This window comes from Sorex araneus, chromosome 6 (assembly GCF_027595985.1).
Source record: "Sorex araneus isolate mSorAra2 chromosome 6, mSorAra2.pri, whole genome shotgun sequence".
NCBI classification, from domain to species: Eukaryota; Metazoa; Chordata; class Mammalia; order Eulipotyphla; family Soricidae; genus Sorex; species Sorex araneus.
In genome coordinates this window covers 74265508-74288992 of record NC_073307.1, presented here as the reverse complement: position 1 = coordinate 74288992, position 23485 = coordinate 74265508, and the positions used below count along the sequence as shown (strand labels likewise).

At 38.0% G+C, this 23485-nt stretch overlaps 1 protein-coding gene across 1 annotated transcript in view; it reads right to left on the bottom strand.

Moving 5' to 3' along the window:
- Window positions 1-23485, bottom strand: part of DNAH9 (dynein axonemal heavy chain 9) — a 570390-nt gene that overhangs the window by 268305 nt on the left and 278600 nt on the right. Inside the window, exons 39-41 of the mRNA XM_055143580.1 lie at window positions 6478-6643; window positions 4610-4712; window positions 3134-3373 (exon numbers count right to left, since the gene is read on the bottom strand). Coding sequence (XP_054999555.1) covers window positions 3134-3373; window positions 4610-4712; window positions 6478-6643 — 509 coding nt within the window. The remainder of the gene's footprint in view (window positions 1-3133; window positions 3374-4609; window positions 4713-6477; window positions 6644-23485) is intronic.

Genomic DNA, 23485 nt, shown 5'->3' with positions numbered 1-23485 from the left:
ATTGATATAGTAAGTATACTAACTCTGAGTACTTAAAGATAACAAGAACCTTCATTAAGATTTCTATTTTTGATAATTATGGTAATAACTGATCATAGACCAACTCATTGGGGCAAGAACAGAAAAACTGGGAAATTTATATTTAAACTGAATATTTATAGAGACATTAAAAACTAAAGAAGACAGTGAGAACTTTATAGAGACTAAGGTAGCAGAGAGAAGAGAATAGAGATAAACATAAATTTGGCATCTCTTTCCTTCTTCAGACATTTGACTCATAAACAGTGTATTACATGTTCAGGAACTGAAAGTGTAGGGATATGTTAGAAATTAAAATGCTGAACAACGTTTCCTTGTCTTGTGGAATAGGGAGGATAAAAATTGTCAAGAAGGGGACCATAGATAAAAATTCTAAGAGATTCACTCTAGAGGCACATGAATAAATCAATCATAAATCATTCAGTTCTCAAAGAACTGAAATCCAACTTTAATCTCTTCAGTCTCTAGTAGTTTCTCTCCAGAAGTAAAAGTATATGTTCCTCGAAGGAAAACATAATTATCTATCTTCAGGTTATTTTCAAATTTAAAAAATTAATGTTTTTAAATTTATAATGTTTTTATTAAATAAAAATTATTGGGAACACTAGAAGATTTGATAGAAGCAGAGTGAAAATAATCAAAAACAAGATTTAACAAATCAATGATTACTATAACCAAGAAATTGTATGACAAGAATTTCAAAAAGAACTTGAAATTTTAGAAGTGAATCAAATAAAAATTTTCAAATAAAAAACATCTCAAATCATTGTGACTGAAATTAATAACTTAAGTTCGGAATAGCAGAATAGACCAGCTGCAAAGGGAAGTAGTAAAAACACTAGCAAAACATCCAAAGAGAAAGTGCAGCAGTCATCCACCTCTCTGGCTTATAGTTAAGTTCTTTTAAATTCAAATTCTTGCAATGTAGATTGTTCCCCAAGCCCTACCAAGAGTGATTCCTGAGGGCAGAGCTAGGGGTAACCCTGAACACTGCCAGGTAAAGACCATCAACCCTCTCCACGTTACCCCTTAACAACAAAATTAAATTAAAAAACACTAGCACAACTGAAAACTCCTAAGAAAAGGATAACACAAAAGGAAAGAAAAGAGAAAAGGTACATGTAACACATACACAAAATAAAATAGAGATATCAGATGTATACATAAAAGATATTATAAATGCTTCTATGTCAGGAAATTACAAATATTGATCACATAAATATTTCACCATAATGGAGAGTGTAAGAAATAGGTTATTTGAATTATTTTACATCTGTTAAAGAAATTGAATTCATAATTTAAAATCACTAACAAAAAAACCCCAGATGGTTTCACCAGTAAATTATTCTGACATTTAAGGAAAGCCTGACATATTATCTTACAAAACCTTCTAGAGAACAGAAGAGAATATTCCTTAGTGCATTTTATGAGGACTTACAACTTTTGTCTATTATACAGAATTATATAAGTTACTGTCACTATTCTGGTTTTGCAGCCACACCAAATAGTGCTCAGGGTTTATTCCTGGCTCTCATGTTTAGGGATATGCAGTGCTTGGGATACCCCTGTACTTTCTCTCTAGTCCAGGATATTACACACACACACACACACACACACACACAAACACACACATATGTATATATAACTATTTGGAAAATAACAAGTAAAATCTAAAAAATGGAACCATTTTAACTACAATAATCAAACTGGACTGATTTCAGGAACTTAAACTTGATCTAACATTAAAAAATAATGAATGTAATTCACCACTTTTCCAGTATGAAGGAGCAAATGATTGTAATTTTTATGTAATATGCAATTCAACAACTGCAAAAAATATTTGTGAAGTTTATATATAAATGTGTTATTAAAACTCAGTGAACAATAAAGAAAAATGTTCTTGTATTTTGTATCCCGAAGAATTTTCATATGCATAAATCATACAGGGGACAATGTGTCTGTCCAGGAATTACAATGGTTGACTATGGAATAAAAGTTAATCTCTTCTTCTATCTACAGTTTTGCTTTTATGAGCAATACAAATTTGACCAAATAACCTTACCTACTTTTTTTCTTTTCTAAATTTGAACACTCAATTCTCTTCATGCTGACATTTCCCTACACCTGTGCCCTTTTTTGGTAAAAGTTATCTTAACTTTTGATGAAACTTGAAAAATATGTTTCAGCTGATTATTGTTCTGAATGGGTGACTTGTGAACTTCAGCATATGAAGATTCTATGTCTGACCAGGGTGTGTTACCTGGCCCTCTAAAAATCTGGTAGAGAAGGTCCAAGAATTTGGAAGCACAGAGCATAGATGGCCAATGATATTCAAACAAATGTTAAGAGGAGCTGAAATGAATTTCAAAGTGAACCTAGGATTCTTAGAACCAAGGTACCTCAGTGACTGGGGAATGGTGTATTACATTAACAGCCTGGCTTACTCAAGAAATGAATATATTTTTGGAAGACATGTATTTTATTTCAAGAATACAAAAATAGATGGGCTGAAAAATAGCACAGAATTCAGGGCTGAGTGCCTTGCACGTGCAAGGACCCGGGCTTAATCATTGGCACCGCATAGATCTCCCTTGAGTACCAGCACCGCGGGGTGTAGCCCCAGAGGCACTGACAACCAACAGGCTCGCCCTGGTGGCTCCTGAGCATTTTAGGGGCTGTTCTGGTCCCTCTCAGCCTGGGAGGCTGAGTAGAGATGACACACAAATAATAGACACAAAATCTTGCGGCACCAAACACAATAGTTTTATCCTTTATTTTTGTGCCATTTGCTTTTCTACATATACATACTAAGATCATTAATTATACAACCATCTCCAACATGCCAATACTTTTCTTGTCTGAAATAAACAACTCAGAACTGTATTCTGCATACTGGGACATTATGTAATAAGTGACGAATGCTTTTTCTATGGGACCAAGCCCCAAGGAACCCATGGCACTGTGTTTATTTGCGTTCATGACTCTAAAGGAAATGTGCTTTCCCCGCAAGAATTTGGCTTTATAGTTTAACCAAGATTGTGAGAACTCCAACCATCACTAATCCCAGTAAGATATCTTGAAGCGACGGACTTACCTGGAAAATATTGGCGAAGTCTCTGAGATTGAAGATGTAATGAAATTTGATTGCTGTTGGTAAGAATGTGGTGGTGATTTTCTGGTGAAAGGTAAGGGCCAGACTGATCAGCTGGGGTATGGATTTCTGCAGTGATGCTGGGAAGTTGCCAAGCTTTAGGTGTTGGGCAAGGATGGTGCTGTAGATGGCAGAGAGAGCCTCGGCTCCCGGGAAGGAGAGGACGAACACACTGAAGTGACGCTGCAGGACAAAAGGAGCAATGCCGGGAAGCCAGAATTCAGACACAATCATTACCAACTACAACTTACATTTTCTGGGTTTTGGATAAAATGACAAAGAAGTGGGGGTCTAGAGAGATTGCACCACGGGCAAGGAACTTGTCTTGCCCATGGCAAGCCTGAGTTGGATTCCTGACATACCGTATGGTCCCCTGAGCCCACCAGCAGTGATCCCTGGAGTGAAGAGACAGGAGTAAGCCCTAAGCACCATCTGGCGTGCCCCAGAAATCCCCCAAATAACAAGTAATTCTTTTGGGGAGGGGAAGGGAGGGTTTGGGACAGACCCAGTCAGTGCTCAGGGTCTATTAATTCTTGGCTCTGTACTCTGGAATGACCTCTGGCAGTGCTTGGGGAATGAGGTTGACTATATGCTAGACAAACGACTTACATGATCTCTCTGGGCCAGAGGTAACCTATTTTTTTTTTGTTTGCTTGTTTGTTTATTTTGGGTGACACTCCTGGTTAGGTGCTTGGGTATTGCTCTTGGAAGCATGTAGGGAACCATGAAGTGGCAGGAACTTAATTCTGGTCAGCTGCATGCAAAGCATGGATGTTTTGTTATCTCTACAGCTCCAAAGAATTCTTTTTTTTTTTTTTTTTTTGCTTTTTGGGTCACACCTGGCGATGCACAGGGGTTACTCCTGGCTCTGCACTCAGGAATTACCCCTGGCGGTGCTCAGGGGACCATATGGGATGCTGGGATTTGAACCCGGGTCGGCCGCGTGCAAGGCAAACGCCCTACCCGCTGTGCTATCTCTCCAGCCCCTCCAAAGAATTCTTATAAAGATTTTGAAGGCTACATTCTTGTCACATGTTTCACACTTAACTGAGTCTTAGAATAAACTTACAATGGGGGGATTGCACTTTGTCAAATAAGATAGTGCAAAGACATGAACATGATCTCAGGTCATCTGAGTTCAAGTATGATAATGATTTTTTATTATTCAATAATCTTGGGAGAGTCCTCTCTCTGAGGTTTCCTCATTTTGAAGACTGACATGAATCTCATACATTTTAGAACTAATTCAGCAATGAAAGACTCTGAGATTTGAATCCTCACTCACCTTTAGAAATACAGTTCAGAATCCTGTGAGATTTATGATAATTTAAGATACTGGGCAAGGGAAGGAACAATTAATACTTATAATCAAGTGACATTGACCTTAGCAAGATACTTATGTTTCATGGCTCCTCATACCTGAAGTCGTGGGTTGATAGTAAAGCTACCCGCAGTCGGATTCATACAAGAAACATACTGAACATTCCTGATCTCCTTCAGAGACAGCTTGTTTCGATCATACCTGCAACAGCCAGAAACCATAGGTCAGAGTGGTTGGAAAGTCTAGTAAGATGTCTTGTCAGTGTGGGTGAAATATGTCCTGCCATTCCTGTGTCAGTGTGAGAGAAATATCTAGATTCATTGGTGGAGACTGAAAAGACACAATAACTAGACTGAAAAGAACATGAGGAGTATAAAATATTTTATCAAATAACACAGGAAGAGCATAACCTCCAAACAGACAAAAGTGTAGGAGGAGTATCAGAGGTGTGTGACTAAAGAAATAGTATTTCCAAAAGAAGAGAGTAGTTCCATATGGCAGATGCAATAGGGGGAACACAAAGAAAGTATCCGAGTGGGGTCTGTTGTATATCACAGTAAATAGTTAGAGCTAAGCAGTAACATCTCAATTAAGTTCAGGAAGTAGGTATAAAACTATAGTTGACTGTGGAGGTGAAAATAAAATATAGAAATTGGGTTATGTTAGGAAAGAGAGACAGAATAGTACTTATTTTTTTTTCTTTAATTTTGAACTACACCCAACTCTTCTCAGGAATCACTACTGGTGTGTGCTCAGGGGATCATATGTGACTCCAGGTATCAAACAGGTGCAGGCTGCATGTAAGGCAAGCAGCTTAGATGCTGTACTATCTCTCTGGCCCAGTACAGGTGTTAAGGTGCTTGTCTTGCATATATCTGGCCACCGTTTGATCCTCGTACTGCGTATGATCCCTTGAGTACCACCAGGACTTATCCTTGAGCACAGAGCCAGGAGTAAACCCTGAGTACCACCGGGTGTGGTCCAACATACCTTTCAAATTTTTTGAAAATATAGAAGAAATTTATACCGGTTTAAATGTCAGAGTCATTTGGGATAGCTTATTTGATGAAATAAATATTTTGGGAGGTAGAAAGAGTATATTCAAGATGCTAGTAGGTGGGTAAGTCTCTGGGCAGATGAAACAGGTAAAGAATAGGATACTGGGGGATGCAAGTCAGTTGTGCAGATCTAGAAGCAAATAAATGGAAACTGTGTCTCCATTTCCTATGAAGGGAAGACCACTGGCTGACATATGGTAGGAAGTTTGATCAGAGAAATTATGAAATATATATTTTTAAGCATGAACATGTATAAAAACATACTAAGTCAAACTGGTAGATTTCCAGAGAATTTTTACTTTCTGTTTAAGTTTTGTGATCATCGATACAGAAGAAATAAAAACTAATTAGTCAATTCTATTTTCCCAGTCTAGTTCAGCTGTTAAAATATGTGTGGGTATTGTGGATGGCTCTATATTCCAGGCATTCAATAAAACTTTGTTTATATCTTAACTCTAATTTTTCTCTTTAAATTCCCTCCTCATACTCCCCACTCTTTCCTTCAAAACAAACTGACTAGAAGTTTAAAGGTGAATAAAAATGATCACAAATCTTATTTTCCTTTCATGAGAAATTCAGACTTTTTTTTTCATCGAAACATCTTGAATGTTTTGCCTGTCCTGGGTTCTATGGGACCCTAGTATAAGGCACAGAAGTGGTTAATTGTTACAGAGGCTTGGAGAAGACAGAGTTTGAGATGAATAAAATTTCATCTAACCCCACTTAGATGAGATATTACTAACTTCTTTGGCCAAACTCTTCATGTGGGTAATAATGCTCCTATATGAAAGAATACTCCATGAAAAATTCCCGTGAGGAATGTAGTTTGTCACGGGGCTTTCTATCAGGCAACACATTCTGCCTTAGTCCTTCCCACTCTAGTCTAGTCTCCCTCTGCAGACTCTCACCAGTGCCCGTAGTCCAGATGTTGTCTGATTATAGTGTGGGGCTGCACAGTCCCGTAGGCATCCACCTCTGGCATGTTCATATCGTCAATGAAATATATAAGCTTCTTATTTCCTGGGGGCCCATAATTTCTACCAGCTTTCTTTTCTAGAGGCTTTTCCAAGACAGCTGAGGAAAAAAACACATTAGGAAGGGAAAGGGGTTATAGAATAGGTTTGGGAAGGACAAGCCACGGCGTACTCTTCATGTACATGTGAACAGCAGATCTGCTACTAGATTCAGACGTTCAGCAGGACCAGAAAGTGAAACTGGAAATCATTAGGAAATGATGGTAACAACAGTGATAAGACATGGAATGCACTATTAGTCTTTTACAAACATTTATAATCTTCTTTAATGCTTATGACATCATTTCAAGATTAGTATTACTTTACCAGTTATAGATTACAGAACCAAAATGCAGAGAAGAAAGTAACTTTTCTAGAGTGCAATTCAAAGTATTTAAATTTAAGAGTTGGTACTTTTCATATGTATGGCCCCCAGTAGTTTTTGTTTATAGACTGAAATCAGATACAATCGTCACCATCCCAAGGCCTAATACTCTTTCTCTAAGGAAATCTGCAAATAAACTGAGCTTGGCAAGCCCTTCCCTCCTGACAGAGGAGCAGAAATGCTGTGTTTTTTGCTGTAGGAAGGGCAGATGCTCCTTCCTCTCCTTGGTTATATGAAAAAGATTAATGGATCTTTTGCCAACAGTTTTCTCTGAGTTTACCTCCTGGTGTTTCTCCTGAGGGAGAGTAGAAACAGAACCTCAGAGAATTTCCCAAAGCCACTTAGCATCATGAACTGAACCACTTCCCTGAAGTTTAAAGACCTCCTACTAGCGCATCTCAGTGGCTTTGTGGAGATGAAAGTACTGACTCCATTTGGGCTCTTTCTTCAATTTTCCAGCCAGAGGCCAAGAATCAAACAGCATTGTTTAGCATTTTCTAGCTTGACAGGACTTGTTTTCAATAAAATAAGAGGATAGAATTATATGTTTTTTTAAATTCAATAAAGCAATTGCAAGTATATAAATAGGTAGTTTTATATTGCAAGAACCATATTTCCTATTACAGCTAGAAGCTCTAAGAACCATCTGATTTCCTTTCTTGAAAAACAAGTTTGTAAACAAGGACAAAGTGTCAATAGACATATGAAGGTGACAGATAGAAAGACAAGTTCCTTCAAGAAGCTTGAATATTCTAATTTTCTGGTCCTGAGTTAAATTAAGTATTTCAAATATGAATTAAATTTAAATTTAATTAGCATCCAATTAACATACAGCATCAACAAATTAATCACTCAACACATTCTATCCCCCTCAAGATATAACTATACAAAAACTGTCAACATGAAACATAATTAATGGGCTGCCAAGGACAGTCTGTTTTGAGAACAGTTCTTCAAGTAGGAAATTCTGTCCTTAAGAATTTTTTTCTCCTTCTTCCAAAGAAGTGATACAAATCAATCCCTGACATTAAGTAGACCCTGTGATTTTGGATGATTATGTACTTTATGTTTCTAAAGGACTGTTGAGCAGAAAAATATGACAGTTAGCAAGAAGTGACTTTTGAATGCACCAGAATATTCTAAAGAGATTAGGGTAAATTCCCCATCGAAAGAGAGGACGCTCCCACAAAGGACTCATATGGTTTTGGCCTCTTTTTGGTTAGGCTGAGCTCCGAGTCATGTCTAGGATGGGATAATTCTGTTCCCAGGCAGAACAAGAGAATGGGTAGCAGATGAAGTGTCAGTGAACATGGTCATATCGAATGTGGTAAACAAAGAAGGCACAGAGGAGTGTGACCCTTTCTCCCATTAATGGTGTCTGCTTCATCACAAACAGATCCTGAGAATCCAGTCTATCTATCCCTGGGTGCAGTTATATGTCATTTGTTCCAGCTCATCAGGTTTCTTCATATGGGACAGTCCTGAGCTGGCACTTGGCTGTGCCACGTGGAGCAATACAAGTATCCTTCTGTTTTATTTACAGAATTCCTCCTACACTTTTTTACATCATAAATTTGAAGATAAATTTTAGTTTTGAACTGGGTTCCCATTTTTGTCTCATTTTACTGTCTCTATTGCTATTACCCTATCTCATTGGCTCTTACTTGGTAACTGACATCCTCCAAAATGGCCTTTCCACTTTTACCCTGGTACTTTCATGATAGATTTAAAACTGTTGACGGAAATCCTTGTAAGGCAAAATCATATTATACCAGTCCCTTGCTTAAATCCTTCCTATAGCATTCCCTCTCACTTGTGATAAAATTGACTTGGATTTATGTTTGTTCCTCCGAGTTAGTTCCTCATTTCTCTATGATGTAACCCTACTTCTGATGCAGACTTGCTCCCCTATTGCCTTTGTTCTATCTATTTATGTCCAGACTATTTTTCTCCTAAATAACAGCACAATCAGCTCTCTTATTTCCATCATGCATTGTTTACTCAAATGCCACTTTCTCAATTAGTCCTTCCTTGGCACTCAACCTAAAATTGAACACCCCACTTTCTATTTGTTTTATTTTTTCCAACACATTTATCACCACTTAAGATTCTATGTCACTGTATCACTGTCATCTCGTTGTTCATCACTGACAATGGTCATTGCACTATCTCTCTTCTAAATGTCAAACTTCCTTTCCCCTCCACAGCAGCACTGCAAAAAAAGAAAAATAAAAGTGGGTTGGAGCCATAATACAGCAGGTACAGCTTTTGCTTTGCACATGCCCAACTCGGGTTCGATCTCCAGCATCCCATATGGTCTCTCAGCACCGCCAATTGCCAATTCCTGAATGCAAAGCCAGGAATGAACCCTGAGCATAGCCAGGTGTGGCCCAGACAAACAAATTCAGAATATGTGTAAGATTTAAAATCGCTGCAATCATACTATGAAGACAGTGATGTATCCTAATACTTAGTCAACCTGATCCTTCACTGAAAAACAAATGTCATAAAGAAATTCAAGGGCTGGGGCTGGAGCAATAGTACAGGGGGTTAGGATGTTTGTATGCCTTGCATGTGGCAGACCCAGGTTCAAGAGTCAGGAGTAAGCCTGGAACATCACTATCACTGTGTAACTGTCATCCCATTGTTTGTTGATTGAGCAGGAGTAACATCTCTATTCCTCCCAGCCCTGAGATTCTAACAGCCTCTGTGGCAGGGCATTCCCTTTTGTTCTTTCTCTCCTTTTGGGTGTTGTGGTTTGCAATGGAGTAATTGGGTGGCCATCGTGTTCAATTTATAGTCTACTTTCAGCACACCTCTCTCATCCCGAGTGGGTCCTCCAACCACACTTTAGTTGGTGCTCCCTTCTCTATCTGAGCTGTCTTTTCCCCCAGCATCTGAGGCCGGCTTCCACGCCATGGAGCAAACCTCCTGGTACTTATTTCTACCATTCTTGGGTATAATGCTTCTTAACTGAAATGATTTATGTGTCTGTACTGAAAATATTTTCCTTTTGTAATACCTGTTTTTATTGTATTGAGACATTTTAGTTTTGAGATATTTTAGGGCTTTGAATTTATTATTTTAAAGCATGCTTTTTATGGTGAAAATTAATATATATTCATTATATAAAGATGAACTTGAGTGATAGCACAGCGGGTCGGGCATTTGCTCTTCACACGGCCGACCTGGGTTTGATTCCTCCGTCCCTCTTGGAGAGCCCGGCAAGCTATGAGAGTATCCCACCTGCACAGCAGAGCCTGGCAAGCTACCCGTGGTGTATTCGATATGCCAAAAACAGTAACAAGTCTCACAATGGAGACGTTACTGGTGCCTGCTCGAGCAAATCGATGAACAATGGGACGACAGTGCTACTGTGCTATATAAAGATAATAATATATTATAATGATAAAAATGAACTATAAATCTATCAAGAAAGTACTAATTATAGCCAGAGAAAGTACCGGAGGAAAGTAACGTTTATTTACATGTGGCCCACCCTGATTTGATCTCTGATATTATATCTGATCCTTTGATCACTGCCCAGGTAAACACAACACAGGTGTAGATCCTGAGCACCCCCAGGTATTCCTCTCCGAACCAAACCTCCCTGAAAATAAGAAATAAAAATGCATTACTCTCAATGTTTTTGTGTATTTTATTCTAGTCTGTTTGCTATGTTAAATTTTTATGAAATCAAAATTGTGATGCATGTACTGTTTAATTCATTTTGCACATTGTAACCTCTATGCAATAATCTATGTTCTCTTAAAATTTAAATTTTAAATAAAAATATTATTAACAAGTAAAATGATATTTTGCTATAAATTAACAACCAGGCAAGTAAAGAGTTGGCATTAGAAATGTAAGGCAGATAAAGCAAGTGCAAAAATGTGTTAAAAAAGTTTAAAATGGTTTGGAAGACCAGTGTGGCTGCTGAACAAGAATTAAGATACAACACAGGAGAGAGATAGACATTAGATTATGATAGTTTTTGTATATTTCTAGCAGTAACTGATTTTAATTGATCAATTCTCTTATGGTAAAATAAGTTCATATTGCATCAGCATTCTTGCAGAAACACTATAAATGTTACAAAAAAGACCAATATTCTTAAGTGATAGCTATCTGACATCACTTAGTTGTGTAGAGTCGCATGAAATTTTTTTAAAGATGTCAAACTTAGAAGGATATCAGGTAGGTTTTTTATTTTACAACTTCTAGCCTAAAGTCAGGCAGGGCACATTCATCTTAAAAAGGGGCTGAGGACCCTCTGCGCCTAAAGACTTTGATTCCAGAGATGTAACACACTCGGGCATCCAGCGCAGCATCCAATAGCAATGCACTGGGACTGCGAACTGGGCTACAACTCTGTGCTGCCGGGGGGTGGATTTTTTTCCTCCCACTCTGTCTTCCTGCACGGAAAACGGCGGGTTGGTGGCACCCACATGGCAGGCGCCATCTTCTGAGACTCCAAACCCAGAGGTATTCGGTTTTTACTTTTGGGGCTCCCAGGAACTCATGGGGAGGGGGTGTAACCGGCACGCCCTCGGCCCACATAAATCCGGAGCCGCTGAGCGTGAAGCGGACTCTCTGCGCCTAAAAACTTTCATTCCAGAGACTTCTTACAGCAATGCACTGGGACTGTGAGCTGGGCTATGCAATTTCTGGCAGAATTTTCCCTGGACTTTATACAGAAATCCAAAACCACACGGACACTGCCGCGTCCGCGCGACTTAACATTTATAATTGTCAGCAATGTGAAACGGTTCCTTTTGAACAGGTCTGACTTGGGGGGAAACTCCAAATAATAACAGTAAGTTTTTGTTGAAATATTGAAGGTTATTAATGTAGCAGCCACCTCTCTGGACTGTGAACTAAGCAAAAGCCCCACGCTGCCGACGCGGCGTGGCGTACACCATACTATGAGGCGCGGAAAGGGGGATGAGGGGGAAAGAAAAAAAAAGGGAAAAGGAAAAAGAAAAAAAAAAGAGAGAGAGAGTTATGTACTTGTAGCAGTGGGGCTCCATATCTCTTCATTCCCAGCAATGGAAAACTAATTATCAAATGCTTCCTTGGTAGTAGGTCTCTCTCTATTGGGTGGAAACTCCAACAACTATAGTGAGTTTTGTGTTGAATTATGGAATGTAATCAAGGTAAAGAGAAAATGAAGTGAAATTCATTAGTTATACAGTAGGGGGTAGGGAGTGGGAGCGGGGGGTGTACTGGGGTTTTTGGTGGTGGAATATGGGCACTGGTAAAGGGATGGGTGTTTGAATATTGTATAACTGAGACATAAACCTGAGAACTTTGTAACTTTCCACATGGTGATTTAATAAAAAGTTAAAAAAAAATAAAATAAAATCATACTACAAAAAATAAATAAATAAAATAAAAATAAATAAATTTAAAAAAGAGGATGAAAATCAGATGAAATATTTAAAGCAATTGTAAATTTAAGGTAATACTTAGTAAATAGAAGAAGCAACGGTGGTGGAAAGGTTGTAATAGATCTTGAATGTAAACTATTCCTGAATATCTTACTGACAAACTACACATGCACCAGTCAGAGCAAAGCATATCAATATGGCGAAAAGACAGCTCAGACCTGAGCTCTTACGTAAAGACAGACTTTTGCAGTATCAGTAAACCAAGTTAAAACAGTTAAAACCTGCTAATAAAAAAAATCAACATTAAAAAAAATAGAGGAGTAAATTAGTTTTCAGAGACTCATATTACATAAAAGATCTGGTTGATACAAATTTATTCAACAAAAGAATTAGGACATGAGATTTGTCTCAAAAGAAAAAAAATCATTCAATTTTGACCAACCCTGATTTAAGCCATATTGAATTGAGCAAAATATTATCTATTCTAACTACATTCAGTGTAGAAATGGAAAGTATACTACTAATAAATGAATATATATATATAATCTCAGCAGAGAAATGCAATCTATTTTAGAAGAACAAAATATAATACAATATATATTATACAATAGCTGAAAAATACAATATCTGATATTGCTTTTCATAAATTATTTGAAAGCTTCATCCCTCTATCCCTCTCAGAGAGCTTGGCAAGCTACCGAGAGTATCTCGCCCACATGGCAGAGCCTGGCAAGCTACCCGTGTAGTATTCAATATGCCAAAAACAGAAATAATAAGTCTCACAATGAAGACATTACTGGTGCCCACTTGAGCAAATCAATGGGCAACAGGATGATGGTGACAATGACAGTGATTTGAAAGCTTAGAACAGAACTATGTTTAATTACTATAAGTGTTATTCAGATTACTTACACAAATCTACCTTTACTTTTGTATAAAAAAATTTCAAGTACTAAATAATAAAAGTCCTATGCCATGAGTAATTATGTAGGTTTATTAAATTACAAAATGAGCATGGTGTTTAACAATTTTATAGAAAAATTAAGAAACAAAATATCTTTTGCCATCTTAGCTTTCAATAAAATTCAAGAGTGGTTGTAATAATACAGGAATTAAGGCACTTGTCTTTTCATGTAGCTATTCAGTTCTATTCTCAGCACTACATATAGTCCCTTGAACACTGCCTTGAACTCAGCACTATATATAGTCCCTTATACACAGGTGAACCCTGTGTACCTCCAGGGTATGACCCCAAAACTAAAGCCAACCAGACCCACAAAGTGAAGAAAAATTCCAAGGTGGATCATTCCTCAAAATATTAGGACTCAAGTTTTCATACCTGGGAATAAACCAAAGAGTTCAAAAGCACAGTGCATGGACAGTGTATGCACTCTTATGTTCACTGAAGACTATTCACAGTAGTCAGAATCTTGAAATAACCCAAATGCCCGAGAACATGTGATTACATAAAGAAACTATGGTACATATAGACAACACAATACTACTTGGTCATAAAAAAAAAGATCAAGTCTATTCAATTTGAGTGGATCCGGAAAGTATCATGCTGAGTGAAATGAGTCAGCCAGGGAAGAGAAGACTCAGACTGATCCCTCTCATATGTAGGATATATAAAAAGTTAGGGGAATATCAAATGTCCAAAGGCTATAGAAATGATGAGCAGAACTGGTCTTCAGTAGGAAGCTCACCACTGGGGTGGGGTGGAGAATAATCTTAACATCATAGATAGATCTCAAAATCATATCTATAAAAGTAACCAGAAAAAAGTGCCTAGTACACAATTTTATTTCATGAAATTCTAGAAAATGCAAACGAATATGTTTATATTATTGGTTGCCTAGAGAAGGATTGGGGTGGGGGGTTGAGAAGCTGGAGGGATTACCGCAGGTCATGAAAAATGCTCAAAGGTGATGTATAAGTTTCAATTTTATATTTCTGTTACATACAATAGCATTATTTCATGGGTGTATCTATGTATAATAAATGTAAAGTGGAATATTATATGTTAACTTTAGAAATCTGGTTACTCAGGGACAGAAAGTAGGAAGGGATGAGGGTTGTGTATTGGCTGTACTTATAATGCCAAAATCCATAATAAAATGACAAAATTTTAACATCTGTGAAATCTGGGTGGTGGGTAGAAGGGCATCTGCTATATTATTTTCTGTACTTTTGAGCATGCATGCTTGAAACATTTTATAATTTGAGAAATTTAAGTAATTTTCCATCCCACTCAGCATCCAGGTCCCCTTGTCAGTTGATTTGATCAATTTGCCAATTGATTTGATCAGTTTCTTATGTGTTTTTCTGAAGAAAGCCTCAGCACAGATGTGTGAAAGTATACATACGCATACATACATACATATATGAAAATCTTATATGTATGTATGTTTACATATACACACATATATGTATCTATGTATACATATACATACACACGTATATGTGTGTATATGTATATATATTTTAAATTCATGTGTCTGGTTTTAAGTTTCCTGTTTCTTTGTGAGTACTAGATTTCTAGCTCCTGATATAATGGCTGATAGCATTTTTCTCCTTCATATCTTGCTAGTCTAAAAGTGTCTTAGCTAATAAGGTGTATAAAGTCATTTGGACTGTGATCTGAGTAAGAGATGTTCTGGGGTGTTAAACTGTTCCCCGATTCTAGTTGGTTCTGGACAGGAGAGGGGAGCTGCCCAATCCATTCCAGTGTAAAAGAAGTTATCCAGACTTCATCTTAGCTCTATTTTAAAGAACTCTGAGACCTCTTTTGAATAATTCTCACATGTTTTGATAAAACAAAAATAGAAAATATCCAGGTGGAAGACCAAGAATAAGAGTGAGATATTAATGTAGTGTAATATGCTTTTATTTCTACTTCTTTGGCTCTTTCTTTTCTTTATCAAATGACTACTTCCTCCTTGTTTAAACTATATTTAAAATTTTTATTGATTGAAGGTCAGTGGTTCACAATATTGTCAATAAAGATGTCTCATGCACATAATTCCACGTTGGATAACAATATAACATTGGGTTGTCCTTGCTCCTCCTTCAGGGAGCTTAGATTTATTGAGCTCAGGTTTATTTACTTACTCCCACAACAGTGCTCCTCAGGCATATCCAATTCCATCAAGTACTAATAATCCTATGTGCTTTTCTCTTTCCTTACTGTCATTCGCTTTTTTTATTCAGTAATGCCCTTTTTGTATAAGCACAGGAAGGCAGTTGATGCTATGTTATGTAACATGGGAGTTAATTGGTAACAAATAATATTTACTCCTGGGCATCCATTATATTTACTTGACTTAAGCCTCAGTTGCCCTTAGTTCCTAGCACTCTAAAAGCAGGGTCCCGATGAAGGGACTGTATGAACCCAAGGGAAGTTATAAATTACCGTGGCATCAGAAAGGGACAAGCTAAGTGCCATAAGCATAAGTGAAGAGCATAGTCATGGGACAAACTATCATGACCCCAAAAGAAATAACTGAATAAGGACCCTGCTGGTGTTAGGAAAGACTAACCTGGCCTGAGGACTGTGGTCTGGGATATATAGTGAGATGTCTCCAGGAAGAGCCGACCTTTAAACTTAATATGTTTCTTACTGTGTTCATACAAAATGACTAGAAATATTAGTAAAAAATAAATTCACTATGATTATTTAAATGGATTACTAGCTAAGGAAAGCAACACACCCTGGATGGAAACGCACCCTTGAGTGGATCTTCCAGTTATTTGGATTGCTAAACCCTCAGGTGAGATTTTGTCCTTGAGTTAATCTCCTAGGATTTACACTGAAGAAGTGTAAATGCTTTTTGTTATGACAATGTTCAACCCCACCTATTGTCCTCCACCCTTCACGATTTCTATATAACTATGTTGTAAGGGGAAGAGATAAAAGGAGGCTAAGAACAAGGGGAGAGAAGGATGAGGGCAAAGGGAAGAGAAACAACCCCAACGACGATGGGGAAAGGAGGAGAAATCAGTATGCTATCAGTATGCTATAAGGGGAGAGAGAAATGAAGCCACACTGAGGAGGCGGGAGAAATAAACTGTCTACCAGCCAGTCTGGGGCTGAGTTCACTATTTCTCTGCTGTGGGCCAACTGGCGGAACAGTTCTTGGCCACTGAACGCTCAAGTCCCCTGCGCCCGTGCTTTTTTGAAACTCATATTCCACTACACCCATCATGAGTGTAGTTTTTTTATATTACAAAATTAACAATTTTTGTCGAATACTAAGGTAGTACCATTAACAATTACAGGATCAAGGATTAAGTATAAAGTATTTACAAGTTTCCAAGGAGTTCTCTCTCTCTCTCTCTCTCCTCTCTCTCTCTCTCTCTCTCTCTCTCTCTTTCTCTCTCTCTCTCAGACTTTAGGGCCTTATCCAGTGACCCTCATGACTTACTCCTGGTTCTGACCTTAGGAATCACTTCTAGAGGGTTTTGGGGACATATTTGGTCCCAGGGATGACCCCGTGCAAGACAAATGCCTGCTGCACTGTCTTTCCATTTCTCTTTTATTTTCCCCCTTCTCCCACCTCCTTTTCCCTTTCTTTCTCCATCTTTCCTTCCTCCTGCCTGCCTTCCTTCCTTTTCCCCTCCCTCCTCTTTCTTTCTTTCTTTCTTTCTTTCTTTCTTTCTTTCTTTCTTTCTTTCTTTCTTTCTTTCTTTCTTTCTTTCTTTCTTTCTTTCTTTCTTTCTTTCTTTCTCTTTCTCTTTCTTCCTTCCTTCCTTCCTTTCTTTCTTTCTTTCTTTCTTTCTTTCTTTCTTTCTTTCTTTCTTTCTTTCTTTCTTTCTTTCTTTCTTTCTTTCTTTCTTTCTTTCTTTCTTTCTTTCTTTCTTTCTTTCTTTCTTTCTTTCTTTCTTATATTCTCCCTCCCTCCCTCCCTCCCTCCCTCCCTCCTTCCATCCCCCCTCCCTCCCTCCCTCCCTCCATCCTCCCTACCACTCTTTCTTTTCTGGCGGTGCATATATCTTATTTTTGGCTTCATACTCAGGAGAGACTCCTCTCAGTGCTTAGAAATCACAATGGAGTCTGAGACATACAAAGAAAAAGGGCTTGTACTATCACTTCCAGGAAATTCTTTTTCTTTTTCTTTTTTTAACCAGGGAGTCCATGTAACCTAGTGGTTAAGAATACCATCTCAAGATGAGAGCCTAAGTGAGAGGGGCCAGGGGACATCTGAGTCTTTAGGAGTGAGGGAAAGTCAACTCAACTGCATCCCAGGGTCTGCGCCAATGATAGCCCCCCCTCCCCCAGGTGCACCAGCAGCAAATGGTGTGGCCTCCAAATGGTGGCCACTAATTTCCCCTTTCATAATACACTGGACCCGTATCTCAGTCAAATATAACAAACTTTTACAAAGGTCGCCTGGCTATCCCAAACACATTAGGCCAATAGTCCACTAGCCTATCCCAATCAAAATACTGCCCCACCCAAACTCACCAAAATAATGGTGAATACAAGAATATATACAACCCTAATCTAAATGTACATGCCCCCTGAAACAGTACCAGAAACCCCATACACGTCACACAGGAGTACCAAAGAGAAGAGGAAAGAGACCACTATCTATCGAGCTCCCTCAGAGATCTCCTTGGCAGTGAGAGGACATTGAAAGTGAACTGGAAGAATTCACCTCTAGACTATCACAGCACTATGAGGAAACAGCGAGATCCCCTCCAAGAGGAGTGGATGCAGAAAGAGTCCTGCAGCCTCAAAAAGGAATAGTCACATGCATAACTATAATAGTCACATGCATAACTTTCTGATAGAGAGTTGAGAGATGAAATGAAATAGTGAAGATGTTTAATGGGCTCAAAGAAACAGTGAAATGTATAACCAATAATATATAGGAAGATATGAGAGAAAGATTGGAATGCACAGCCAAAAAATACAGAAGGAAATGACAGTAGAAATAAGAGAACTACAAACAGAAGAGTTACTAGTAAAACATTGGTAGGTAAAGTAAAAACAAACCTCAGGGGTACCCGCAACAGTAGAATGAGAACAGTCAAACACAGAATAAGACCTTGAAGATAAGCTGCAGAAAACATCCCGGCAACAAGAGAAGATGGAAAAAGAACTCAAAACAGTTCAAGACTGGGTAAGAGATTATTGACACAAATTCAAGAGGAACAACATAAGAATCATCAGAGTCCCAAAGGGACAAGGAGGCAGCCCCAATGAGGTACTAACAGTTAAAGACATCATTGCTGAAAAGTTTCCAGAGCTGGAGAATGCAGACTTTTAGATACAAAAAGCCCAAAGAATACCAGCTAAAAAAGACCCTAATAAAAAGACTCCAAGATATAGCATAATCAGAATGATGAATACCACAGATAGAGACACAATACTGCAATAAGCAAGGTCAAAGAAGAAAAACAAATACAAAGGAGCATCCCTTAGATTTAAAGCACACTTACGAAACCTTCTGGGCCTTATAACAGGGGTGGAATATAATGAAAAAACTCAATAAAATGAGCACTGCACCAAGAATACTTTATCCTGCAGGACTCTCACTCATATTTGAAGGAATAATACACAGATTCATGAATAAACAACGTTCAGAAATTTTATAGACTCAAAACCAACTTTAAAAGAAGGACTGTAGGGGCCTCACTAAGACAAGAGTAACCCCACAAATACAATAAACTTCTACAAAAACAATGGACAAAAACCATGTCAATAGTCTCTCTTAATGTCAATAGCCTAAATGCACCAATTAAGAGCACACAGAGTTGCAAAATGGATTAACAAACTGAATCCAACATTCTGCTATCTACAAGAAACACATTTGAACAGTCAAAGCAAACACAGTTCCAAAGTCAAAGGATAGAAAACAGTTCTTTAAGCAAACAACTCCTTCAAAAATGCTGGGGTGACCATATATATATCAGACAACATAGATTTCAGGCTAAAAAAGACTAGAGGGGACAGTGAGAGCCATTTCTTAAATTCAAGGGATATAAACATAAGGAAGAGATTACATCTTAAACATATATGTACCCAATCCATCATATCAATAAAAGAAAAGATAAAAAACATGTGATCATAAGAATAGATGCAGAGAAAGCATTTGACAAGATTCAGCACCCGTTTATGATGAAAACTCTCATGAAAATGGGTTTTGAAGGGACCTTATTTAATATAGTCATCTACCACAAGCCTATGGCAAGCATCATACTCAATGGAGAAAAACTAAGGGCCTTTCCTCTAAGATCAAAGATGAGACAAGGATGCCCACTCTCACCACTTCTGTTCAATATGGTACTGGAAGTACTTGCAATAGTGGTTAGGCAAGAAAAAGATATTAAGGGCATTAAGTAGGAAAGGAATAAATCAAGCTCTCACTATTTGCAGATGAATTAGAGAACTATATTTAGAGAACCCTAAAGCCTCTACCAAGAAGCTCCTAGAAACAATAGACTTGTATAGTAAAGTTGCAAGCTACAAAATTCATACCAAAAAGTCCATGGCTTTCCTATATGCAAATATTGAGGAGAAGAAAGTGACATGAAAAAAGCAATCATGCTGTTCACATCATGCCTCAGAAAATCAAGTACCTCAAAATCAGCTTAACAAAGGAGGTAAAGGACCTGTACAAGGAAAACTACAAAACATTACTCCATGAAATAAAAGAGGACACAAGGAAATGGAAACATATCCCCTGCTTATGGATTTGGAGAATTAACATTGTCAAAATGGCAATACTTCTTAAATCAATACTTCTAAATCACATTGTACAGATTCAATGCGATCCCTATAAGGATACCCATGACATTTTTCAAAGAAATGGAGCAAACACTCCCGAAATATCATATGGAACAATAAGCCTCCACAAATAGGTAAAGCAATCCTTGGGAAAAAGAAGATGGGAGGCATCACCTTCCCCAACCTCAAACTCTACTACAAAGTGGTAATAATTAAAACAGCATGGTACAGGAACAAAGGCAGAGCCACAGAACAAAGAAACAGAGTGGAATATTCTACCACACAGCCTCAAAAATGTGATCATCTAATCTTTGATAAGGTTGCAAGAAAGTGGAGCAAGGAAAGCCTCTATAACAAGTGGTGCTGGCAAAACTGGACAGCTACATGCAAAATTAAAGAAAAATGGGCTTAGATCTCTACCTAACACCATGTACAAAAGTCAGATCAAAATGGATTAAAGACCTCAACATCATATCAGAATCCATTAGGTACACTGAAGACAAAGTTGGCAAAACCCTCCACGACAATGAAGCTAAAGGTATCTTCAAAGATGACATACCACTGGCCAAGCAAGTGGAAACAGAGATAAACGAATGGGACTATCTTAAAACTAAGAAGCTTCTGTACCTCAAAAGAAACAAGGACTAAAATACAAAGACAGTCTACAGAATGGGAAAGGATATTCACCCAGTACCCATCTGATAAGGAGTTGATATCAAGGATATACAAGGCATTGGTTGAACTCTACAAGAAGAAAACATCCAACCCCATCAGAAAATGGGGCAATGAAATGAACAGAAGCTTTCTCGAAGAAGATATCTGAATGGCAAAAAGGCACATAAAAAAATGCTCTTCATCACTAATAATCAGAGAAATGCAGATAAAAACAACAATGAGATATCATCTCACACCACAGAGACTGGCCCATATTCAAAAGAACAAAATCAACTGGTGTTGGCGCGGATGTGGGGAGAAAGGGACTCTCCTTTTTGCTGGTGGGAATGCCGACTGGTTCAGTCTTTTTGGAAAACTATGGGTGATTCTTATAGAAACGGAGCCCCCATTTGACCCAGCAATACCACTTCTGGGAATATATCCCAGAGAGGCAAAAATGTATTGTAAAAATGACATCTGCACTTACATGTTAATTGCTGCACTGTTTACAATAGCAAAAATCTGGAAAAAACCCAAGTGCTCAAGAACAGATGGCTGGTTAAAGAAACTTTGGTACATCTACACAATGGAATACTATGCAGCTGTTAGAAAATATAAAGTCATGAAATTTGCATGTAAGTGGATCAAGATGAAAAGTATCATGTTAAGTGAAATGAGTGGGACAGACATAGAAATACTGCACTTATCTGTGGAATATAAAGTAACAGAATAGGAGACTAACACCCAAGAATAGTAGAGATAAGGACCAGAAGGTTTGCCTCATGGCTTGGAAGCTGGCCTCACATGCTGGGGGAAAAGACAGCTCATAGAGAAAAGGGAACACCAAGTAAAGGTTGTTTGGATGGCCCACTTGGGTTGGGGGATGCATGCTGAATGTAGACTATAGATTGAACACAATGGCCACTCAATGCCTCTGTTGTGGCCTCACAACACCCAAAAAGAGAGAGAGAACAAAAGAGAATGCCCTGCCACAGAGGCGGGGTGGAATTGGGGGGGAATGGGGAGGGGGTGGTGGGAGGGATGCTGGGACCATTGGTGGTGGAAAAGGGGCATTGGTGGAGGGATGGGTACTTGATAATTGTGTGACTGAAATGCAAGCATGAAAGTTTGTAAGTCTGTTACTGTACCTCACAGTGATTCACTAATAAAAAGTTTTTAAAAAGTCCATATATGCACCCAATGAGGAGCTAGCAAAACACTTAAAACAACTGCTAATAGACTTCAAGGAGGACACTGGTAGCAATAAAATAGTAGTCGGAGACTTCAACACCACCTTGCCACCTCTTGAAAGAACGAGACTAAAACTTAGCAAGGAAATTACTTTATCTGAGGGAAGAAATAGAAGAGAAGGGCTAGTAGATATATACAGGGACACTGCACATGGAACATTTTCCAAGCTATACCACATGCTGGGCCACAAAACGTACCTCAATAAAATTAAGAAGACAGAAATTGTATCACCTGTCTTTTCAGTACATGATACACTGAAGATAGAAGTTAATCACACAGAAAAAATGGAGAATCAAATAAAACAACTGGAAATTAAATAGCTTACTGCTGAGCAACCAGTGTGTTAGAAGGAAATCAAAGAAGAAAACAAGGATTTGTGGAAATAAATGTGAATGTGGACAAGAGCTACCAGGACTTGTGGGACAGAGCTAGAGCAGTTTTAAGGGGAAATTTTTATAGCTCTGGAAGCATTCATTAGGCATCAAGGAAGGAACCACATAAATGACTTGACTTCACAGCTTAAGATCTTAGAAAATGACCAACAAAAGGAACCCAAAACGGGCAGAAGAAAAGAAATAATAAAACTCAGAGCAGAAATCAATGAGCTGGAACCCCAAAAAGCAACCCAAAAGATTGCAACCAATAGATGGTTCTTTGAAAAAATAAACAATATTGATAAATCACTGGCAAGACTCACAAAGAAAGAGAAAGAGAAAGAACCCTAATAAACTGAATCAGATATGAAAAGGGGAACATCAAAACTGAAAGCACAGAAATTCAAAAGATTATTAGAGATTACTTTGAAAATCTGTATGCCATGAAACAAGAGAACTTTGAAGAAATGGATTAATTCCTGGATTCTTATAACCTCACAAAGCTAAACTAAGAAGACTTGGAATACCTGAATAGACCTCTCACTATTGAGGAAATTGAAACAGTTATTAAAATTCTTCCCCCCCCAACAAAAGCCCAGGTCCTGATGGATTCATTACTGAATTCTTCCAAACCTCTAAAGAGGACCTATTTCCAGTCCTTTCCAAGCTTTTCCAGGAAATTGAAGAAACAGAAAAAGTCCCAAAAAATTTCTATGAGGCACATATTGCTCTGATACCCAAATCAGACAGATACACCACAAACAACAACAACAACAACAACAACAAAATTACAGACCAAAATCCATGAAAAAGACAGTAACAAGGATGCTCAAAAAAATATTAGGAAATATAATCCATCAGCTCATCAAAAAGATCACACATCATGACCAGGTGGGATTTGTCCTGGGGATGCAAGGATGGTTTAACATTTGCAAGTCAATCAACATAATTCATCATATCAAAAGAAAAGATAAAAACCATATGATCATATCAATAGATGCAGAGAAAGCCTTTGATAAGGTCCCTTGCCCTTTCATGATGAAAACCCTCAACAAAATGGAAATCTAAAGAACTTTCTTCCATATAGTCAAAGCCATCCATGACATACTCACAGCAA